Source organism: Babylonia areolata, chromosome 4, assembly GCF_041734735.1.
Source record: "Babylonia areolata isolate BAREFJ2019XMU chromosome 4, ASM4173473v1, whole genome shotgun sequence".
Classification (NCBI taxonomy): Eukaryota; Metazoa; Mollusca; class Gastropoda; order Neogastropoda; family Buccinidae; genus Babylonia; species Babylonia areolata.
This window is the reverse complement of record NC_134879.1, coordinates 42976158-42996968: the sequence shown is the minus strand read 5'-3', so window position 1 is coordinate 42996968 and position 20811 is coordinate 42976158. Positions and strand designations below refer to the sequence as shown.

The 20811-nt window shown below is 39.7% G+C and overlaps 1 protein-coding gene across 5 annotated transcripts in view; it reads right to left on the bottom strand.

Annotated features, from left to right (window-relative positions):
* Nucleotides 1–20811, bottom strand: part of LOC143281191 (equilibrative nucleoside transporter 3-like) — a 45790-nt gene that overhangs the window by 19639 nt on the left and 5340 nt on the right. For all 5 annotated transcript variants that reach the window (XM_076586231.1, XM_076586230.1, XM_076586232.1 and 2 more), the window contains exons 2-9: nucleotides 18116–18295; nucleotides 13255–13336; nucleotides 10987–11150; nucleotides 8319–8413; nucleotides 6809–6859; nucleotides 3774–3859; nucleotides 2527–2673; nucleotides 1209–1239 (exon numbers count right to left, since the gene is read on the bottom strand). In XM_076586231.1, coding sequence (XP_076442346.1) covers nucleotides 1209–1239; nucleotides 2527–2673; nucleotides 3774–3859; nucleotides 6809–6859; nucleotides 8319–8413; nucleotides 10987–11150; nucleotides 13255–13336; nucleotides 18116–18285 — 826 coding nt within the window. In that variant the 5' untranslated portion in view covers nucleotides 18286–18295. The remainder of the gene's footprint in view (nucleotides 1–1208; nucleotides 1240–2526; nucleotides 2674–3773; nucleotides 3860–6808; nucleotides 6860–8318; nucleotides 8414–10986; nucleotides 11151–13254; nucleotides 13337–18115; nucleotides 18296–20811) is intronic.

The window sequence follows — 20811 nt, the reverse complement described above, 5'->3', positions numbered from 1 at the left end:
CACCCCCCCCCCCCCCATCCACCCCTTCTACACCCCCAAACCCCTATATTTAAGTTCTTAAAAAAAAAAGGATTGTCCATCCTTTGCTTGCCTCCTTTTTGTTCTCCACATGTGTGTGGAGGGGGAGGGGAGAGGAGGGAGGGGGTGTCCTTGTTCACGTGTGTGCCTGTGTGTATCGAGGTGAAACACTCATGTGATTTATTGTGAGTGCTTAAAAGAATGCATTAGACCAGGTTAAGTTCTGCAAGAAATATGTGTTACAGGAATGTGTGTTGTTACCACTATAACACTGCAGGACATCAGTGTATCTGGCATTAAAACAGAAAAAAAGAATCCAACCCTGGTTACCATGAAAGACTGGTAAATGACATACACTCTTACCTACTGCCAACCTTATGTCATTACTCCTATCTGAAAACAACACAGTTTCTTGTCATAAATGAACATCTAGAACTACGAACGCAAGCACCAAGTTAATGTATAACATAAATCATTACCAGTCTTTACGTCAATTTTAGGTTCGAAGATGATCTCAATGTGGAGTGAGCCAGAATCAAGACTTTCAGCTCATGAAAAACAAATGCCAAACGCCTGGCACTCATGTACACAGGAAGCATGAAAACAAAGTCTGTATCCACAAAACGAGAAGACAACAATATGACGACACGCTAATGATGCACAGTGATGCTGCAATCCAAGCAAAAATGCTGAATATCACAGAAGAAGTAACTTTATGCGAGTGCTGAAGAAGAGAAATGCACAGCACCAAATGATATACAATAAATAATGCATGCGCTAATGTTGAAAAGTCAGGTATCAACTAAAAAAAAAAAAAAAATTTTTTTAACAAAAACAAAAACAACAACCATGGACCACAGAAAACGGCAACAACTAGGAAAGCAAACATTTCATGCCAATATACAACAAAAAAAGTCTACACACAACAACAAGCAAAAACAAAAAAACAAAAAAAAGTCTAAAGCTTTAACAAAATAACAGACAAACCGAAAGTGATATAACACACAAGTGTGGATAAGGCTGCAAGACATGTTCACCTGAAGTTAACTTTATGAATGTCAATGACAAACCATAAATTTTACACCTCAATATTCTTACATGTATTTTCAAGCTGGACAAGCCCATGCAACCTGCCCCAAGTTTCTATGAACAGAAACAGACTGCTGTAACAATATAACAAACAAACTTACGTTGATTCGCCATGTAAAACTTGGAGTATTTCTGCAAGAAAAGAACAAAATGAGTTCACCTGAACAACTGAAGTCATAAAAAAACACTCACTCAACGAAACAAACAGGGCACTAAACTGACAGTTATTCCAGCAGTGTTATATATTCAAACGAGAAAATAATCATACTAAAATGAAATAATACATTAAAATAAAATCAGAGATACATTAAAATCAAGCAAATGGTCTTGGAACCTATAAGTTTGCCTACACATGCATAAAACTCATGAAAAGGTTTAGACGACAGTCCTCTCATTTCGCAGACACAGAGATACACATACAAACACACACACCTCAATAAAAGGTTCAGTTTGTTTTGATTGAAATGGTGTATCTTCAAACTTGTTTGATGGGTAAGTTAGTTACTGATCGTGTCCAAGACTGAAAAATCACAGACTTCCAAACAGCATACTAAATATCAATTATTCAAACTGAATCAGACAAATGTGAATCCCTAAGCAGTGTGTATAATTATGTAATGGCACAACGAGGAAGACTGTAGAAAACAAAGAAAGACAAGGATACACAGAGGGAGAGAGAGAAAGTGTGTGCATGTACGCCATGCAGAGTGAGTGAGCGAGTGAGAAAGAGACACAGACAGAGAGAGCCTGAGAGACTGAGACAGAGGGGTTAGGAAGATGGGAACAGAATAGACAGCAAAGTCTCCAGAAACATAAAAAGAGAGATACTGAGAGAAAGACACACAGAGAGGAAGAGAGAGGGGGAGACGGAGAGAGAGAGAGAGAGAGAGAGAGAGAGAGAGAGAGAGAGAGAGACAGACAAGACAGAAAGAGTGAGAAAACAACAACAGGATGAATTTCATTTTGAAAAAAACACTGGACTCTGGATCTTTCCCCCATGAAGCCGTGACCTGCTATGGGAATGAATAAACTATAACTAAATAAATGAATAAAACGAACAATTTCAAAAGCAATAAGATATAACAAAATCATCAGACTCAGCAGTCAGCACACACTCAGCTCACTAATACAGAGAAATGCAATACAGTGATACAATACAATACAATGTAATGCAAATACAATCTAATACAACACAACTGACAATACAGTACAATACAATACAGTACAATACAATACAATACAGCAGGGAAACAAGCTCAGACAGAATCCCTACCAACAAGAAACAGACACACTGATACAGGACTGCAGAGTGAGAGAAAGAGACAGACAGACAGACAGATGGAGAAGAAGACAGAGGGAGACGAAGAATGAGTAAATACAAGACGCAAACACAGCCCCACCCCCTGCCACCTCACCCACCAGATAATACAAGGAAAAGTAGGCAACCAGGGCCAAGGCCGAACACACGGCGGCCGTCAGGAAAAACCCAAAGGCACTGCTTATGGGATCCTCCCCGATAGCAATGGCTGCGATGTTGACAACAGCTGATAACGTGCCACCAACTGCCTGTGCACACACACACACACAACAAGGTGAAAGAAAAGATAGAAAAAAAACAACAACAAGAACACAAAACAACAACAAGATTATAAGTAGCATCAGAATTCTGAGCATTAAACAATGTAGGCAATTTTGATAACGACAGAAAGCACTGTTATGGTGTGTAAATGTCACTGATATTATACTGCATCGCACTGTTATCTGATAATCCTGCATGTAGGGGGTAAAAATGGAGCCTGAAAATGTCACCTCTCCACAAACACAAATCATACAGTCACCATAGTAAAGGACATTGACAATGAGGCAGAAAACACATGAAGGTTGAGGGTGTAGTTGTTTTTTTCTCTTTTTTTTTCTAACTTCAGTTTACACCCAGGCAGAGAGAATGGTCAGCATGTAATACACACACACACACACACACACACATGCACACACACACACATGCACACGCACACACATGCACACACACACACACACACACACACACACACACACACACACATGAAAGCTCACACATCACAAGCACACAGAAACAAACAAACATCTCCATGTCTGTCAAATAAATCTTTTATCAAATGATTCACACACACACACACACACACACACATTCACACACACACATGCACACACATGCACACACACACACACACATGCACACACACACATGCACACACACACACACACACACATGAAAGCTCACACATCATAAGCACACAGAAACAAACATCTCCATGTCTGTCAAATAAATCTTTTATCAAATGATTCACACACACACACACACACACACACACACACACACACACATGCTGTATGTTGATTTGATCTTTTATGAAGTGACTTTTGAATAACAGCAATGTTTGGCACACACACACACACACACACACAAACTCACACATCACACACAAATACACACAACTGTTCACACAAACACACACACAATCACATCTGTATAAATTAAATAGTTCTTTCATCAAATAAGTAAAAGGAATGTTTGGCTAGTGTCTCTCTCTCTCTCACACACACACATACATACACACACACACAGACAGACAACACACACACACCAACACAGAGACATACACACGCACACTCTCTCTCTCTCTCACCTGTCCAGCCATGACGGCCTGTGTGTAGCGTGGAGGGAACAAACACGACAGTCCAAACACAGAGCCTGTCATGACCGCTGTCAGACCTGTTACACCATGACACCACAGTCCTTCATTCACACCTTTCCAAAACAACATCACTTCAAACCTATGTCTCACGCATCATGAAAAAAAAAAAAGATAGATATTTCCTAACTGCTCCAAGTAACAGGAAGAATCCTGAAGAATCTTTTGTATCTTGATGTCAATTTTCTTCCAAATCAAGCTTGGTTAAGTTAACCCTTTGAGCCCTGACCACCGCTTTACTGGTGGTAGAGAAAAATGACATAATGCCTAGCCACTGGTTGAGCGGTGCGTAAACACTTGTCGTGTTTTGCTATTGGTTGACTTATATTGAAGAGCCAATCAGAAAAACCGTAATAATCTGACGTCAGCGAACACAGTACCAACATGGCCGCGCCTTTTCACTGTGTTTTGTGCATGTGCTTTGGATAAAAAAGATCGATTTCAATATGAGTCAACCAATAGCAAAACACGACACAAGTGTTTACGCACCGCTCAACTGGTGGCTAGGCATTATGTCATTTTTCTCTACCACCTGTAAAACGGTGGTCAGGGCACTCTTTTTATATCTGCCGTGACACATTAAATACCAATCATTTGCAAATTTTGGCTCAGGAGCTCAGGCAGAAGGGTTAAAATTGCTCAGGAACTCAGGGCTCAAAGGGTTAAAGGTTTCACAGCCTTTCACTACCATCAGGGCAGTGAATTCATATCCACAATGTTCAGGGCTCAGCATAAGAAGGCGGGACCCAATCCTCTCCTTCAGCCATTTTAATCTTTCCCTTCCAAAGTCAGGTACCCATTCATACCTTCAGAATGTGAGGAAATTCAGAGTAAAGTGCCTTCCTAACCAAGGACACAACACCATGCCGAAAAGGGCCTCAAGCCCAGATCACTGGTGAACACTGGATCAGTTCAGTTTCAGTTTTTCAGTTTCAGTAGCTCAAGGAGGAGTCACTGCGTTCGGACAAATCCATATACGCTACACCACATCTGCCAAGCAGATGCCTGACCAGCAGCGTAACCCAACGCACTTAGTCAGGCCTTGGAAAAAAAAGAAGAAAAAAAGAAAAAGAAAAGATAAATACATAAAAAAAAGAAGAAAAAAAGATAAATACATAAAAAAAGAACTACTACTACCAATAATAATATGTAAAAGGCGCAAAAACTTGATGAAGTTAACTATAAGCGTACAAAATAAAATAAAATAGAATAAATAAATAAATAAATATATAACTAACTAACTAAATAATAATAATTTAAAAAAATAATAAATAAATAAATAAATAAATAAAAGATCAGAAGTCCAACACCCAACCCAATCTGCCATGGCTCCTCCTTTATCTAACAAATCAGAAAACAAAGAAAGGAACAAGTCTTCTGACTGCACCAACTAACATGACTAAAAACTTGAATGAAAAATCCTTTGTAGCTGATTTTCTTCGGAGTCAAACTAGGTCCTTTCACAGTTCCTTTTCTCTTTCAGTCATTCATTTTTGCTTGCTGAAAAAAAGACACATGGTGGAGTCATCTCTCAATGAGAATGAGTACAACAAACTCAGCAAATTTGTTGTTGAATTTTTCCCTTCCTAACATATATATACTGACCTAAATCAAAGAAAGCTGTAAACCATTACAGAAAGGCAGAGATCTGGATCTGGATCTGTTCATCGCAGGAGCCATAACTGGCTTTTGTTGTGGCTGAAAACTGGGGCTGCGCAATGCAGATCAGTCTGAGAGATGCTCTCTGACCCTAGACGTGAAGATACCCACTGAGGGAGCCGTCATAACATTTTCTGCAAGTTTGTTCCACTCCTGTGCAGTTCTGATGGGGAAAAAAGTGTGGGTGTTGTTCAGTCTTCGTGTTTTGAGGAAATCACAAAAACACTTTGTCTTTGTTCAAGGCCTGTTTGTTAGATTGGGTTGTATGTTACACAGTCCTGAAAAGTCTTTGGATTTCTTCTTTGTCTTCCATTTCCTCAGGAAATTCCCAAGAGGTAAGTCTGTCATCTGTGCCATGACCACCTTGCATACTGTTGTCAGCCTCATCTGCTGTTTGTGAGTTAAAGTGTTGGCCGCTGAAGCTGTTGTTGCATTTTTCATAACACAACCCTGGTGCATTATAACAGTTATAATATTGAATCAAATCAATAAAGGAAGGTGCACATCACATCACTTGCACATCACATCACATCACTATGGACATACATGATCACACCCATGCACACACACACACACACACCATTATACATGCGTTCACACACACACACACACCACACTACATACACACACACACCAAACCACACATAATACATATGCTCACACCTACACTGACGCACACACACACACACACACACACACACACATACCACACTACACACACACACCAAACCACACATTACACATATGCTCACACCCACACTGACACACACACCACACACTACACACACACATAATACTGAATCAAATCAATAAGGGAAGATGCATATCACAGCTTAAATAGTTTACAAACAGCAATTAAAATGTTGATCTACATTAGAGGTATATTCTGGGCAAGATTTTTTTTTTTTTTTTAAATCTGAGCAAGAATTTTTTTTATGATGTGCACTTTTTAAGATTTTTTATTATGACAAAAGTAAAACTGTTGATCTGAATTAGTGGTATATTCTAAGAAAATATTTATGACTTTGTGCACTATTGATAACTTTATTCTTGCAGCTTGCAGTGCACATCCTTTTCTCTCAGCTGCAGACAGTCTTTCCAACAAGTTTTATTTATTCCACATTATTTTGTTTACATCAGATCCAGTAAATACCCATTCTGTTTCTTGATCGCTAACAGCGTAAATTGGGAATAAGGTTTCCAACGCACGTTGGAAACAGGATCAAAACCCACATATAATTCACAGTCACTATATGAGCCATGACTGATGAGGTGCATGGACAAGTAAAACCTGTCAGAAGAACACTCACCGACCATGAAAGCAGCACTGACCAGGGTTAACCAGAAGAAACCCTGTTGCCCTGGAGACAGAGAGAAAAGGATGATAAAAGGATCATCAACTAAAATTGAAAACGGTGTTTCATCTGAACGATTCACATGACTGAACCATGCACAGACTATTTTACAAAAAGTGAAGGACCTTTCATGCCCTGCTCTCATGGTGACCTCAGTTTCGATACCCATCCACTTCCGTGCTTGGGGTGAGTCCTGTCAATGTCTTCAGTGTTGGCAGATTCATGGGGGGGCTGTTGTTTGAGGGACGTGGTGGCAGTCTCCACTCTGGGAGGGGCGCTCACTCAGTCTGGCTCCGCGACTAAGCCATTATTGTCGTTAGTAGGGGACTTAGTAGGTGGTGTCCTGAGTACATTAAATCAGAACAGACACCACTGAACACCATCGAAGTGACTCGGCAGCAGTGCAGGGTCTCCTCTGGTGTGTGGCCTCCTGGCAACCTAATATTGATGGCTCCCTGTGGACTGCCGACGCTGAAACTGTAACGGATGAACCTGGGTGTGGTCATGTATGGGGGAATCTAAATGAGCGGCGTGGGAGTAATGCCACTGAAATGGTGCAGATGATGGGGTAGCACAATAAAAAAAAAAAAAAAGTGAAGGACCACTCCATAAACTAGGTACAGTTTCATGAAAGATATCCAAATAAAAAACTTGAGAAGATTATCTAAGTCACGCAGCCTGCATAAAGCCCACCACTGGCCTCTAACTGACAGCACAAACGGCTGTTTCAGGCACATGTGTACCATGAACAGCTTGAAAAACGCATTTGAAAAAATCAGTTTCAGCCCAGACATTTACAGCTATTCAGCAGTCTATAAAGGATAGCTTTGATCCTTCAACATGAAAGTGCACATGCAAGAAGCATGTCTGGTCATGAGTGGTGCTCATTACACTGTCTTCATACACCACTGTTTGCTGGAAATTCAGCATCAGTTCACTAAGCCCCCAAAGCTGTGCACATTACCAAGTCATCCTTAACGTTTTGTGAGATGTATTATCCAATACATCTAAACAACAAACCAAGGTCTCATGTGCAACCTGCAATTTAGTGAACATAATAGAACCAACAGCAAGAAAATAGTTTTCAGTGGCAAAATTCTGTAGAAAAATCCTTTTTGATAGTAAGACATAATAGTATCACTTGCTGACAGAAAAAAAATATACTGCTTGCGCTGCACTGAGGCGACATGCTCTTCCCAAAGACAGCAGCCCAGATTTCACAAAGAGAAATGTGTTGTGACAAAAAGTAATGTAACAGAACAGACAGAATACTATGCAATAAGCATGACGCAGCAATACGTATCAGTGGCAGCCAATTACAATACTTAATCAACGAAGTGATGTAAATCTATAAAATAATGAAAAAAAAAAAAAAAAAAAAAATGCTCATAAACAAATGATGCAGAACTCATGAACGATTTTTAAAGAAATTTAAAGTTATGAGCAGAGCAACAAAATGCCTCACAAGAATCTGTGTCGATGACCACAAAGACGACTGTGGTGATGAAGATGGCAATGATTGGCAGCAAGGAGATCAGCATTCGAACATTGATAGAGACACTGGAACATACATTAACATTTTCACACCACATGTCTATACTGCGACATAGACTGGACAGCTTGATAGCAACAAAAATGTGTTTGTTTCTTTGTTCTTTCGTTCATGTTCGTTTTGTTGTTTTGTTGTTTGTGTTTCTCCATAACCCAAAAGGGGCGACAGGAAATTTTGCAAAAATAGTGAATGTGTGTGTGTGTGTGTGAGTGTGTGTGTGTGTGTGTGTGTGTGTGTGTGTGTATGTGTGTGTGTGTGTGTGTGTGTGTGTGTGTGTGTGTGTGTGTGTGTGTGTGTATGTGTGTGTGTGTGTGTGTGTGTGTGTGTGTGTGTGTGTGTGTGTGTGTGAGTGTGTGTGTGTGTGTGTGTGTGTGTGTGTGTGTGTGTGTGTGTGTGTGTGTGTGTGTGTGTGTGTGTGTGTGTGTGTGTGTGTGTGTGTGTGTGTGCATGCATGCATGTGTGTGTGTGTGTGCATACATGCATATGTGTGTGAGTGTGTGTGTGTGTGTGTGTGTGTGTGTGTGAGTGTGTGTGTGTGTGTGTGTGTGTGTGTGTGTGAGTGTGTGTGTGTGTGTGTGAGTGTGTGTGTGTGTGTGTGTGTGTGTGTGTGTGATGTGTGTGTGTGTGTGTGTGCATGCATGCATTGTGTGTGTGTTGATTGTGTTGTGTGTGGTGTGTGTGTAGTGTGGTGTGTGTGTGTATGTGTGTGTGTGTGATGTGTGTGTGAGTGTGTGTGTGTGTGTGTGTGAGTGTGGTGTGTGTGTGTGTGGTGTGTGTGTGTGTGTGTGTGTGTGTGTGTGTGTGTGTGTGTGTATGTGTGTGTGTTGTGTGTGTGTGTGTGGTGTGTATGTGTGTGGTGTGTGTGTGTGAGTGTGTGTGTGTGTGTGTGTGTGTGTGTGTGTGTGTGTGTGTGCATGCATGTGTGTGTGTGTGTGTGTGAGTGTGTATGTGGTGTGTGTGTGTGTGTGTGTGTGTGTGTGTGTGTGTGTGCATGCATGCATGTGTGTGTGTGCATACATGCATATGTGTGTGTGTGTGTGTGTGTGTGTGTGTGTGTGTGTGTATCTGTGTGTCTGTGTGTTTGTCTGTGCCTCTGTGTCTCTATGTGTCTGCCTGTGTCTTTCTGTGTGTGGAGATGATCCGATTTAATTACACTAACAATAGCATACATCAATGTTAAATCTAAAATCATTAACTGAGGGATAATTCTTTTGAAATCTTTTCTTCTTTTTCTGTTAAAAGGCTAGCAACAGTAATAAATAATCAATACATTAAGCACTCTCTATATAAACTCTACTCAAAGAAAGAACAAATGAATCAAAGCCACCCACAGAATTGGAAGACAATAAAATGAAAAAAACTATTTTTTTTTTTTTAGAGTTTAAAGATTCAGCTGTTACACCCTTCAAAACAACAAAGCCAGTACACAAAATTCATAAGCACCTGACAAAACCATAAAACTGAGGTTTTAAGAAGAAAAAAAAAAGAGAAAGATTTAAGGTCCTATAGCCTTTTACAGCCATCCTTGCAGTGAATTCATATCCGCTGTGTCTGGGACTCTGCACATCTAACATCATACAGATCCCAACTGTCAACGAGCACGTGTTTCACAGTGAGAGACTCATCACTGGGAATACATCGAGGGGCCTCCTCCCCCTTCGACAAGTAAGAATGAGTAAAAAAAAGTGTGCCCTGTACGCAGTCTGCACAGCACAGACTCCTCCTTTCTATTCTTCACCACCACCAAAAGGAGGGTCCCTTTTAGGTCTGGACGGACTGGAACAGCTTGTTGTCCGTCTGGGTGTTCCACTCCTCTTGCCAAAGATCCTTAACGTAAGTGTTCACCTTCTGCTTCATGTCTGTGTACAGTATGAAAGATCTCGATAAATCTCCCGTTACAGCATTTTTGGCCAGCTGGTCTGCCCTTTCGTTACCACGAATGCCAACATGGCCGGGAACCCAGGCCAACACAACATCATATCCTTTCTTTGTTATGAGAATAAAAGCATCGTAAAATTTCAGCAGTTTGGGATGAGTCAGATTCCTGCAGGCCATCGCCTCCAGGGCTGACAAGGCATGCTAATTGTCATGTTTTTTGTTGTTTTTTGTTAATAATTCCAAGACACTTCCAGACCATGAATGGCAAAATATGTTTTTCCAAGACTTTTCCAGCCCAAGAAATCGCTATCTCATTTTTCCAAGACTTCCATTATTCTGTACAAACCCTATGATGGTGTAAACCTCTAACCTTGAAATGCAGTCACTGTGATGGAAATGGCTAGAAAAGTGTTTCATTACTTACCATCCTGCCAAGTTTGCTTCCAATATCACTCGCAGTAGCTGTACTGTTCAGATGTTACTTGGATGATTACTAATATAGCTTGCACACATGTACACACGCATGTACACAATAACACATAGACACCCACAAACACACACACACATATCAGGGTAAATACACAAACTCACTTCGCTGACAAATGCCAACCAATTAAAAAACAAAAAAACAAAAAAATCCAAAAAAACCAAACTCTCTATCTCCCTTATTCTTTAAATACAAAAGTTTACAAAATGGACTTACTTTCTAACAAAAATCATAGCAAGAGTGATAAAAATCAGGTTAGAAGCCATGGACATGATGGAAAGATAACTCTCGATGTTCTTCTGCATGTCTGTCGTGACATTGCCCACGTTGTACGGGACATCGTCAGGCAGCGAGGTGTTGCGGAACTTGAAGTCAAAGTACTGCAACCAACAGTGTGTCAGACACATTGCTTTTGTAAGAGACGTACACACAGAGAACACGCACGTAGGGCATGCTGCATGCTCACGCAGAACATACATGATGCACATACATGATCACACCCATGCACACACACACACACACACACACACACACACACACACCATAATACATGCACTCACACACACACACAATTACTCACACACACACACACACTCACCAAACCACACATTATACATATGCTCACACTTACACTCACACACACACACACACACACACATGCATGCACACACGTCATATTTTTACTAACACATTAAGTAACGATGGCACAATTGAGAGTAAAATCAATACACAGGGATAAAAAAAAAATGTGTCAAACATGACCTACGTGACTGGCAATAGAATAGTTATCCTTTCTATGGATATCACAATCTATTATGCAAATGTGATCATTAAAGTGCAAATGTAAACTAGTATATAATGTAAAAAGGATTATTAACAGCAACAATTTTTTTTTTTTTTTTTTTTCCGTAGACTGCAGCTCTCTCATCTCATAACAGCCTGAATGGAATTAAACCACCACTGAGGTGATCTCAAGCCAAACATTCCACTTCAACTATGAAACACAAAACAAAATGCAGCAATGCCCAAAATATTAAACAGCTTAGATTTGCTTAAAGTGTAACGTTCACATAAAATTCTGACAAAAACTGCACACATGACATTCAAGCAGCTTAGTAACTATCATAACAAAACGTTTATAAAAATCAAAAATCCTCTACTCCTAGTATTATTCTGTACAGTACAACTAGAAAAGTTAACACGGCCATCCTAGAGTACACACTGTAACAAAGAGGTCAAATTTCAGAAAACACAGGACAGCAAATGTGTTACACAACCTGACACACTCCTTTCTTATTACTGTATTTTTTACATTGTAACTAATATAAAAAAACTAATAATTATGTGTGCGTGAGAAAGACAGACAGAGAGACAGAGAGAGAGAGAGAGACGCACATAGAGGTTTCAACCAACTGAGAGAGAGAGAGAGAGACATAGAACAGATGGACAAAAAGAGACAGAGAAAACCTGGAACAGACATAAACATGTCCATTTAGCATCAAGCCCATGCAGCAGCTGTCTCACATCTGAAAATAATATTATCTGATTAAATGACGGGCTAAAGTGGTGAAAGCGTTGGACTTTCAATCTGACGGTCTTGTGTTTGTATCCCTGTCACAGCACCTGGTAGGTAAAGGGTGGAGATTTTCCCCTATCTCCCAGGTCCACAGGTGCGCAGACCTGCTAGTGTCTGAACCCCATTTATATACACACAGAAGATCAAATACTACGTTAAAGATCCCATAATCCATGTCAGCCTTCAGTGGATCATGGAAACAAGAACATACACAGCATGCACCTCTCTCATCCCCAAGCCTAGACACTGAGTATGACTGCCTACATGGCAGGGGTGAAAACAGTCATATATGTAAAGGCCCACTCAATGCATACCAGGAAACGTGAGAGTCACAGCCCACAAAGAAGAAGAAGAGGACATCACATCACATCACAACTGACAGGTGTCAAAGTGTTTGGACTGATCCATAAATAAATAAATCCTATACACCGCATCTGCTTTGGAAAAAAAAAAAACCAATTAAAAAAAAGGAGCAGATGCCTGACCTCCACAGATGCAGAACACACTTGAGAGCATACCACTACATTTGTGTAAATCATTTGAATGATATGTAGAAGGCAAACAGTTCAAATAAAATAAGAACAAAAATAGGCCATGTTCAGTGAATGCAAACACACACACCCCAACACACAGAAACACTCAAAAGAAACATGCAAATACACACACACACACACACACACACACACACACACACTGCACAAGCAACCATTTGCAGGCTGATAGAAATCCAGGCCCAACCCTTCCCAACAAATATCTATTGTATCATCATCATTATGAATCTTTCTCCAATCAGACTTTGATATTCTTTTAAAGGGACAAGAATTACCAAGAAGAAAAAAAGGACAACAACAAAAAAATAATCAGGAAAAGACATTTGGAAGAAAGGATGGGAGGCTGAGGTTGCTCACATGTTTTGCTGTTATGAAGAAGTTCCATGGCAGCAGAGTGGCAACACCCAGATACAGAAAGATAATGAAAACCAAGTTGAACCTGGAAAAATAAATGTAAACAATGATAATTTGTTGTTTTTACAAATGGGAAAAAAAAAAAAAAAAAAAAACCTTGGAAAAGAAAACTATAAAAGAAAGACTGACACTGTATAAAACACAAGTTCTAGACAGACAGACAGACAGGAAGAGATTGAGAGACAGACTAAGAGTGAGACAAAAATAAAGAGACAGAAACAATGAGAACCTGAAAGGGAGAGGGGGAAGGGAGATCAATACATAATCTATTCCAGTATAGGCAATTGAAACTTACTATGGGGTGCAGTCACACGATCATTCAATGAACAACAATGATGAACTGTCATCAATAAACAAACTAGTTCATTGTTTCAGGAAATTCAAAGCTGATCGCTAGTCTGATAAACATAAATATTCATCCCTCATGCTTTGATAGTTTGAGCATAGAAAGGGAATATTTCATTTTCAATGTTATAAAATTGTCCAGAGTACACATGGCTGAAAACTGAACATCATACATCAGTTTCTGTCAGATGATACGACAGTCTGCCACAAAGAAAGGTTTCCCTTCATCCATTGGAAGCACCCCCTTCACCACCTCCCCATACTTGCTGTATTTTCATCATTGTTTCAGCAAAAATGCATGCAAAATGTCTCTGACAGCAATGTATGTATCCACTTCTAGAAACAAAAACCATGCCAATTATGACAAGAAGATATATCAATGCACTTTTTATGTGTTTGACAATGCAGATTTGATTTGAACGTGCAGCATTTGAGTTACCCTCTGAAGGAAGTCTCCAAAGCTTCTATGAAGAGGAAAAATATATACCAGAAAATATGTCATGAAAAGACAAGTCAAAATTATAAACTACAGCAATCAAATATTGTCTATTGCTTGTCTAAGTCTATTGCTTCCTGCTTAATGTTTCTGTATTTCACTGAACTACATTAAGAATAGAATGTGGTTCAAATAATCCTGCTTACATTCAACTCCTGATCAAACAACAACAAAAACAGAAAAGAAGAAGATGATGACAAAAAGATGCTCAAACTTTACGAGAGAGAGAGAGAGAGAGAGAGAGAGAGGGAGGGAGAGGGAGAGGGAGAGGGAGAGAGATGGGGAGAGGGAGGGGGGGGGGGTGAAAGCAAGAGAGAAGTGATATTACTCAAGGATAAAGAGTTTAGGCTTTCCCTAATCTTTCCATCTGTCCTTGTGACAACATGAACAACAACAACAATAGTAATAGTAATAATGATATCAATACTACTACTACTACTACTACTTCTACTACTAATGATGCTAAAAAGCATTATAATAATCATGATAAAATATTCTGAATGTTTAATGGAGGAAAACACACACACACACACACACGCGCGCGCACACATACACACACACACGGGAAATACATTAGCAGATATCATACAGACAAGATACATTTAAATGCAAAGTAGAAAGCCAAGTACTGAAGGGGTCATTACGGTTGGTACACTGAACTGATTAAACACCCACACAGAATAAAATAAAGAGACATTACCAAAGTGACAAAGAGAGAGAGATAGAAAGAGAGAGAGAGAGGGAGAAAGAGAGAGAGAGAGAGAGAGAGAGAGAGAGAGAGAGGGAGGGATAAAGAGAGAGAGAGAGAGGGATAGAGAGAGAGAGAGAGAGAGAGAGAGAGAGAGAGAGAGAGAGAGAGAGAGAGAGAGAATTATATCATCAAACACATACAACAGTGATGAAGATGATGATGATGATGCTGATGATGGAGAGAGAGAGAGACAGAGAAAGAGATACAGACAGAAAGACAGAGACAGAGAGAGAGACTGAGACAAAAAAGAAATGGGGATTCAGAAGAAACACAGAAAGAAGGAAAATCAAGAGTGTGACAGAAAACTGCTTCTTGCAAAACAAACTTGACTATTACTAAAAGTATTAGTATTACATTCCAATACTCGCAAAAAAAATAAAAACCAAAAAAAAAAATCTTTTTTTTCTTCTTCTTGGGTTTTTTCTTCTTTCTTTTTTTTTCTTTTTCATAAACTCTTTGTCCACTGAACACAAGATTCCCATTGAAATGAAGCCACCTACCTATCTCTTTCCTTTTCCAACAGTGTGTTTTGCACAGAAAACATTTTCTCTAAAACACTCATCCACAGCCCCACACCAACAATGCCACAGGCATAAACTGAAACAGCCTACACTTGTGACACAATGCAAAATGCCCAGGGCTGTTCTATGGAAGGGTGGGTGGTGTGTGTGTGTGTGGGGGGGGGGGGGGGGAGTTGTTTTTTTTTGTTTTTTTTTTAAAGAGCAAAATGAATTACAATAACAATGGAGTCAGTCAACACTGGGAAATTTTGTTGAACGCTATCACAATGCAAACACCCAGAGAGCCTGAACTGTTCAAACATATGGCAAAACAGATGGCACAGGTGGTGTTGGAGAGAACACACACACACACACACGCACACACTCACAGCGTCACACATAAACTGTTACTGTTAATTAGAAATCAACATTTCTGTGTATTCAAATGAAAAGGGGGGTGGATGAGGTGGAGGGAAGGGGGAGGGGGGGTGAGGGGAGGGGACTAAGAAAGGAAAAGAGATAGAGAGAGAGAGAGAGAGAGAGAGAGAGAGAGAGAGAGAGAGAACAGAATGTGGAAAAGATAGAGTACAAAATGTAAAATGGAGAGGGTAAATGTCAGTGATTGGAGAAAGAAAAAAAACATGATACTGGAAGGGTGTGTGTGAGAGGGGGGACAGGGAAAGCGGGATTAGGACAAAAAAATTATTCAATAATCAAACAGTGTATGCACTACTTCTCTATTATTATCATTTGAAAAGAGGTTCATGTGGGGACCTACAATAAACAACCAACTGGACTATTTAACACATAACATGTTAACTTTAATGAAGAACATTTTGAAATATATAACGTTTTCCAAAAAAATATTAACATTTGAAACTGGTAACACATGTTCAGTAACTTCTGGAGGCAAAAAAGGTTTCATTTCTAAACGGCGGGTTAAAACATGCTCTACCATTAAACGCCCCTTGCAAATGCATTCAATATTATCACAATATTTTGTGTATGGGGCATTTAGTAATAACTTAAATGCCATGCTCTTAAAAAGCCCTGCCAGTTCTTTTAGCATTTAATAAGGTATTAGTATTAAGTTCTAAAGACAGAAAGGAATTTAGCATATTTCTTTCAACAATATTACACATTTCAGATGATAAACAATGAGGAAGTTCAACTGCATTTAAAGCGTTTTTAGTTCAAAGTTTTGCAAGATGATCTGCATTTTCATTAGAAAAAAAGCCCACAGTGTGAGGGAATCCAGGACATTTCAATATTTGTTCCTCTCATTTGAATACAGTGAATCAAAAATCTTATTTAAAAAATGATGTTATAATTAATGTTCGTACAATCTGATTTAAATTAAAGCGTTTTTAGTTCAAAGTTTTGCAAGATTATCTGATCTTCATTAGAAAAAAGCCCACAGTGTGAGGGAATCCAGGACATTTCAATATTTATTCCTCTCATTCGAATATAGTGAATCAAAAATCTTATTTCAAAAATGATGTTATAATCAATGTTTGTACAACCTGAATTGATAGACTGCAGAACTGACTTTGAATCAACACAAAATAAAACATTAATCAAGTATGCAAAGCTAATACAGACTATGAATCATGCATGTGTAAAAGTTTGAGGGAGTTTGCACGAAACTGGGAAGGAAAAGTGGAAGAAGGGAGAGAGAGAGAGAGGAAGAGAGAGAGGGAGAAAGCTGCCTTAACATTTATCAGAGCTGATTTTGACGCTTGCTCTGCATCAGTGTGTGTGTGCGTGTGTGTGTGTGTGTGTGTGTGTGTGTGTGTGTGTGTGTGTGATCTAATTATCATTTAACAAAATCCAGTAATATTACATATAAATTTTTTTTTTAACTCACTCACCAGAGGTTTAAGTTTTTTTGTTTCTCTCTCTCTCTCTCTCTCTCTCTCCACACACACACGAACACACATATAATGATATATATATATATATATATTCATGCACACAGCAAGAACATACCACACTGACATAGATCTGGCTTGTGTATTATATATATATGATGTATATGTATATGTGTGTGTGTATATATATATATATATATATATATTACTATTCCTTTCATATTCTACATAATAAGATATAAAACATTCTTTTTTCTTACTCAGTAATGAAAAATTTGTCGCTGTAAGTGTAATATAGACATTTCAGTTTGTTTCATCAAAGTGTGATTGTAGGGCCACATCACAAGATCTGACCAGTTCTCCAACACAACCATTCAGGGAACAACGCAGGGGGGAAAGGAGATGACACAGGCAGCGAGAGAAGTGGGCAGACAACATCACTGAGTTGAAAGAAAGGAGCTTTGTTGAAACTCAGGCCCTACCCCACCATGGCCAGAAATGGAGAATGCTGGTGATATATTCCGCGGTGCAGCGCCCACATGACCAAACCAGGTTTTGGGACCAGTGATGGTAAGTGTGACTGTTATTCATATCTGCAGTTTGTAGTATTGTATAGGTGTGTATAGATTTTGTTCTTCCATTTCTATGTCCTCATATGCTGTTGTGTGGTATAATGCATTACTGTATGTATTGTCTCATGTGAGGGACTTAAGAACCCATCATCTGTGGAGTTTGCACCATATAAGTACGATCCATTATCACTATTATTAACATCAAAGTATTATTTTCCATGTATATATATACTGTGACTGTCAACATCAAAGTGTGAACACATGCACACCTGTCCTTGGGTTCTCTGTATATGCTCCCATCGGGGCTGCGGGGTCTGGGCGGCAGCAGCGTCTCCCTCTCTGTGAGGTTCGGATCCATCCTGTCCACTGGACTCTCCTCCCCTTCCTCCCCACCCTCACAGGACTGAATGTTGAAAGGGCTATTGTCGGACTGCTGCATCTGGAGCAATCTGAAAGCAGGAGAAGGAAAGGGAACACAATCAGTTACGGGCAAGACTCAAACTGTGGATAATTCATATTCTGACTTCTTTTTGGTAAAAGTTTGGCAAAAGGTGTTCAAAGTCAACAAGAACTGGAGAAGTTAAATCAAACGAGTGAGCAGAATTTCACAACATTAGATTGATTTGGAATTTATTTAACAGTTTCATTCTTAACTTTGGTAGTAATCTCTTTAAAAGTGGTCACAGTCGACAAGAACTGGATAAGTTAACTCAAAGGAGTGAGCAGAACTTCATAACATTAAACTGAATTGGAAATTCATCAAATATAATTAATAGAACTTTTCAGTCTTAACTTTGGCAGTGGATGTATCCTCTTTCTCTCTCTCACGTACACACACACACACACACACATGTACAGACGGTACACACACACACACACACAACACATGTGAAATGATGGCCAAGAGGTAATGCGTCCACCCAGTATGCGAAAAAATTTGAGCGCACTGGTTCAAATCCCACCTCGGTCGCCAGTAATTTTCTCCCCCTCCACTAGACCTTCAGTGGTGGTCTGGATGCTAGTCAATTAGATGAGATGATAAACCATGGTCTGGTGTGCAACATGCACTTAGCGTATGTAAAAGAACCCACGGCAACAAAAGGGTTGTCCTGGCAAAATTATGTAGAAAAATCCACTTCAATAGGAAAACAAATGAAAAAAAACTGCAGGCAGGGGAAAAAAAGTGGCGCTCTCAGTGTAGCAACACGCTCTCCTTGGGGAGAGCAGCCCCAATTTCACACAGAGAAATCTGTTGTGACAAAAAAGAGTAATACAATGTTGAAGAAGGGCCAAGGGGGGTTATATCATGTATACTGTAGTCAGTGCAAGCATTGCTGTTCAAGCAACACCAAAGTGACTCAGTAGTAGCGCAGGATCTTTTCTGGTGAGTTGCCTTGCAGTGACATGATACTCTCTCTGTAAACTGCTGACAGTGACAGTATGAATGCTGGAGTGACTGTATATCAGTAGCCTAATTAACACAAGCGGCAAGAGAGCAAGTAACTAAACCTTCATCAGAAGGCAAGGAACGTCATAAGGCAGCAAAAATAGTCTCATTTTACTGCCTCCTGAAATTATATATGATTATGTGTTTGTCATTAGTGCAAAATGTGTTTGTCCAGGTCAGGCAAAGTAAACCAACTGATCAATTACTTCAGAGAAAATTGTTCAGTCTACAGTTTGTGCATTTCCCTTCAGAATGTTATAGTGTGTCAGGCGCCTATGGTGGAAGCGTGGGATTCCTCTTTTCATCACCCCCCCCCCCCCCCTCCCCTTCTCCTTGACAATGCTGGGTTCTGTGAGAAAAGTGCTGATGTGCAAGTCTAGCACTGTTGGTCCCAGATTGGTCTGTTAACTTCAGCCAATTGGAAACGTTCTGGGTTGGAAGATAGTTTGTATACAGCACCAGCTTGTGAAGAGGATAAAATGAATATGCAAGTGGGGTTTCTTTCTTTTCCTTCCTTGAAGCAGGCCAGGAGAGCCAGACGGTCAAGACAGTACCATGGGGGCTGTGAGTGTCAAACAAGCATCTATTTTTCGGACTTAGTTGAATGCTTGATTTATGGTACACTTGGATTCTGTGACTAACACACTGGCTCAGTGGGATTGTGTTCTGCTACATGAATATAAAGTGAACCCTGAAACGTTGGGGGCTGTGAGTAATGCTTGTACTGGTAATTTGGTTTGTTGGCAATTTACTTTCTGGTTTTTGGAAACAGTTTGGAGTTTGTAGAATTGTGATGTGTCACAAGAGCGTTGAGAGATCCTTTTCAGCTGATGTGGTATTTCACAGTTAATGTAACTGGAATGTGTTGATGCAGATACCATGACTTGTGAGAGAGCATAGCCGGCATGTGTATGGCTTAATTGTATTTGAGGCTAGTGACAGAGGGAAAAGTGGTTAAAATACACAATGTAGCCAATACATGACTAAATGGAGTACTGGTTTTGGGTATTTGGGTATTTGGGTATCCCCCCCCCCACCCCACCCCCGCCTCCCCCCTTTCCTGTTTCCTACAGGTTGATATTATGGTATGATGCTTGGACATCATGTTTGGGTTTAAATGTTGTGCATCTTGGCTTGCATAAATGATAATGTTCAGTAACATGTCAGTGGTGTGTCAATTGTTGACATACTGTGGGAACAATGTAAGCATTCAGTCACAAAGAAACACAGAGATTATGTGTGTTGAATCTGTGTATAATGTTTTGGTTGTAACAGTTGGAGTTATTTTGAAGTATGACATACCTATTTTGTATGTTAGGTGGTGATGGTTATATTCAAGGTGAACAAATCTACACTGACTACAGGCTAACTGTATGTTCATGTGTTTCCATGTGTGTGTGCACATGAGTGATAATGCAACATGGGGAACATGTGTGACTTGGTAGTTGTGATTACCATGTGCTGTAGTCATGTGTTATATGCCAGTGGGGTAACACATAGCTGTATGTGTTCAATAAG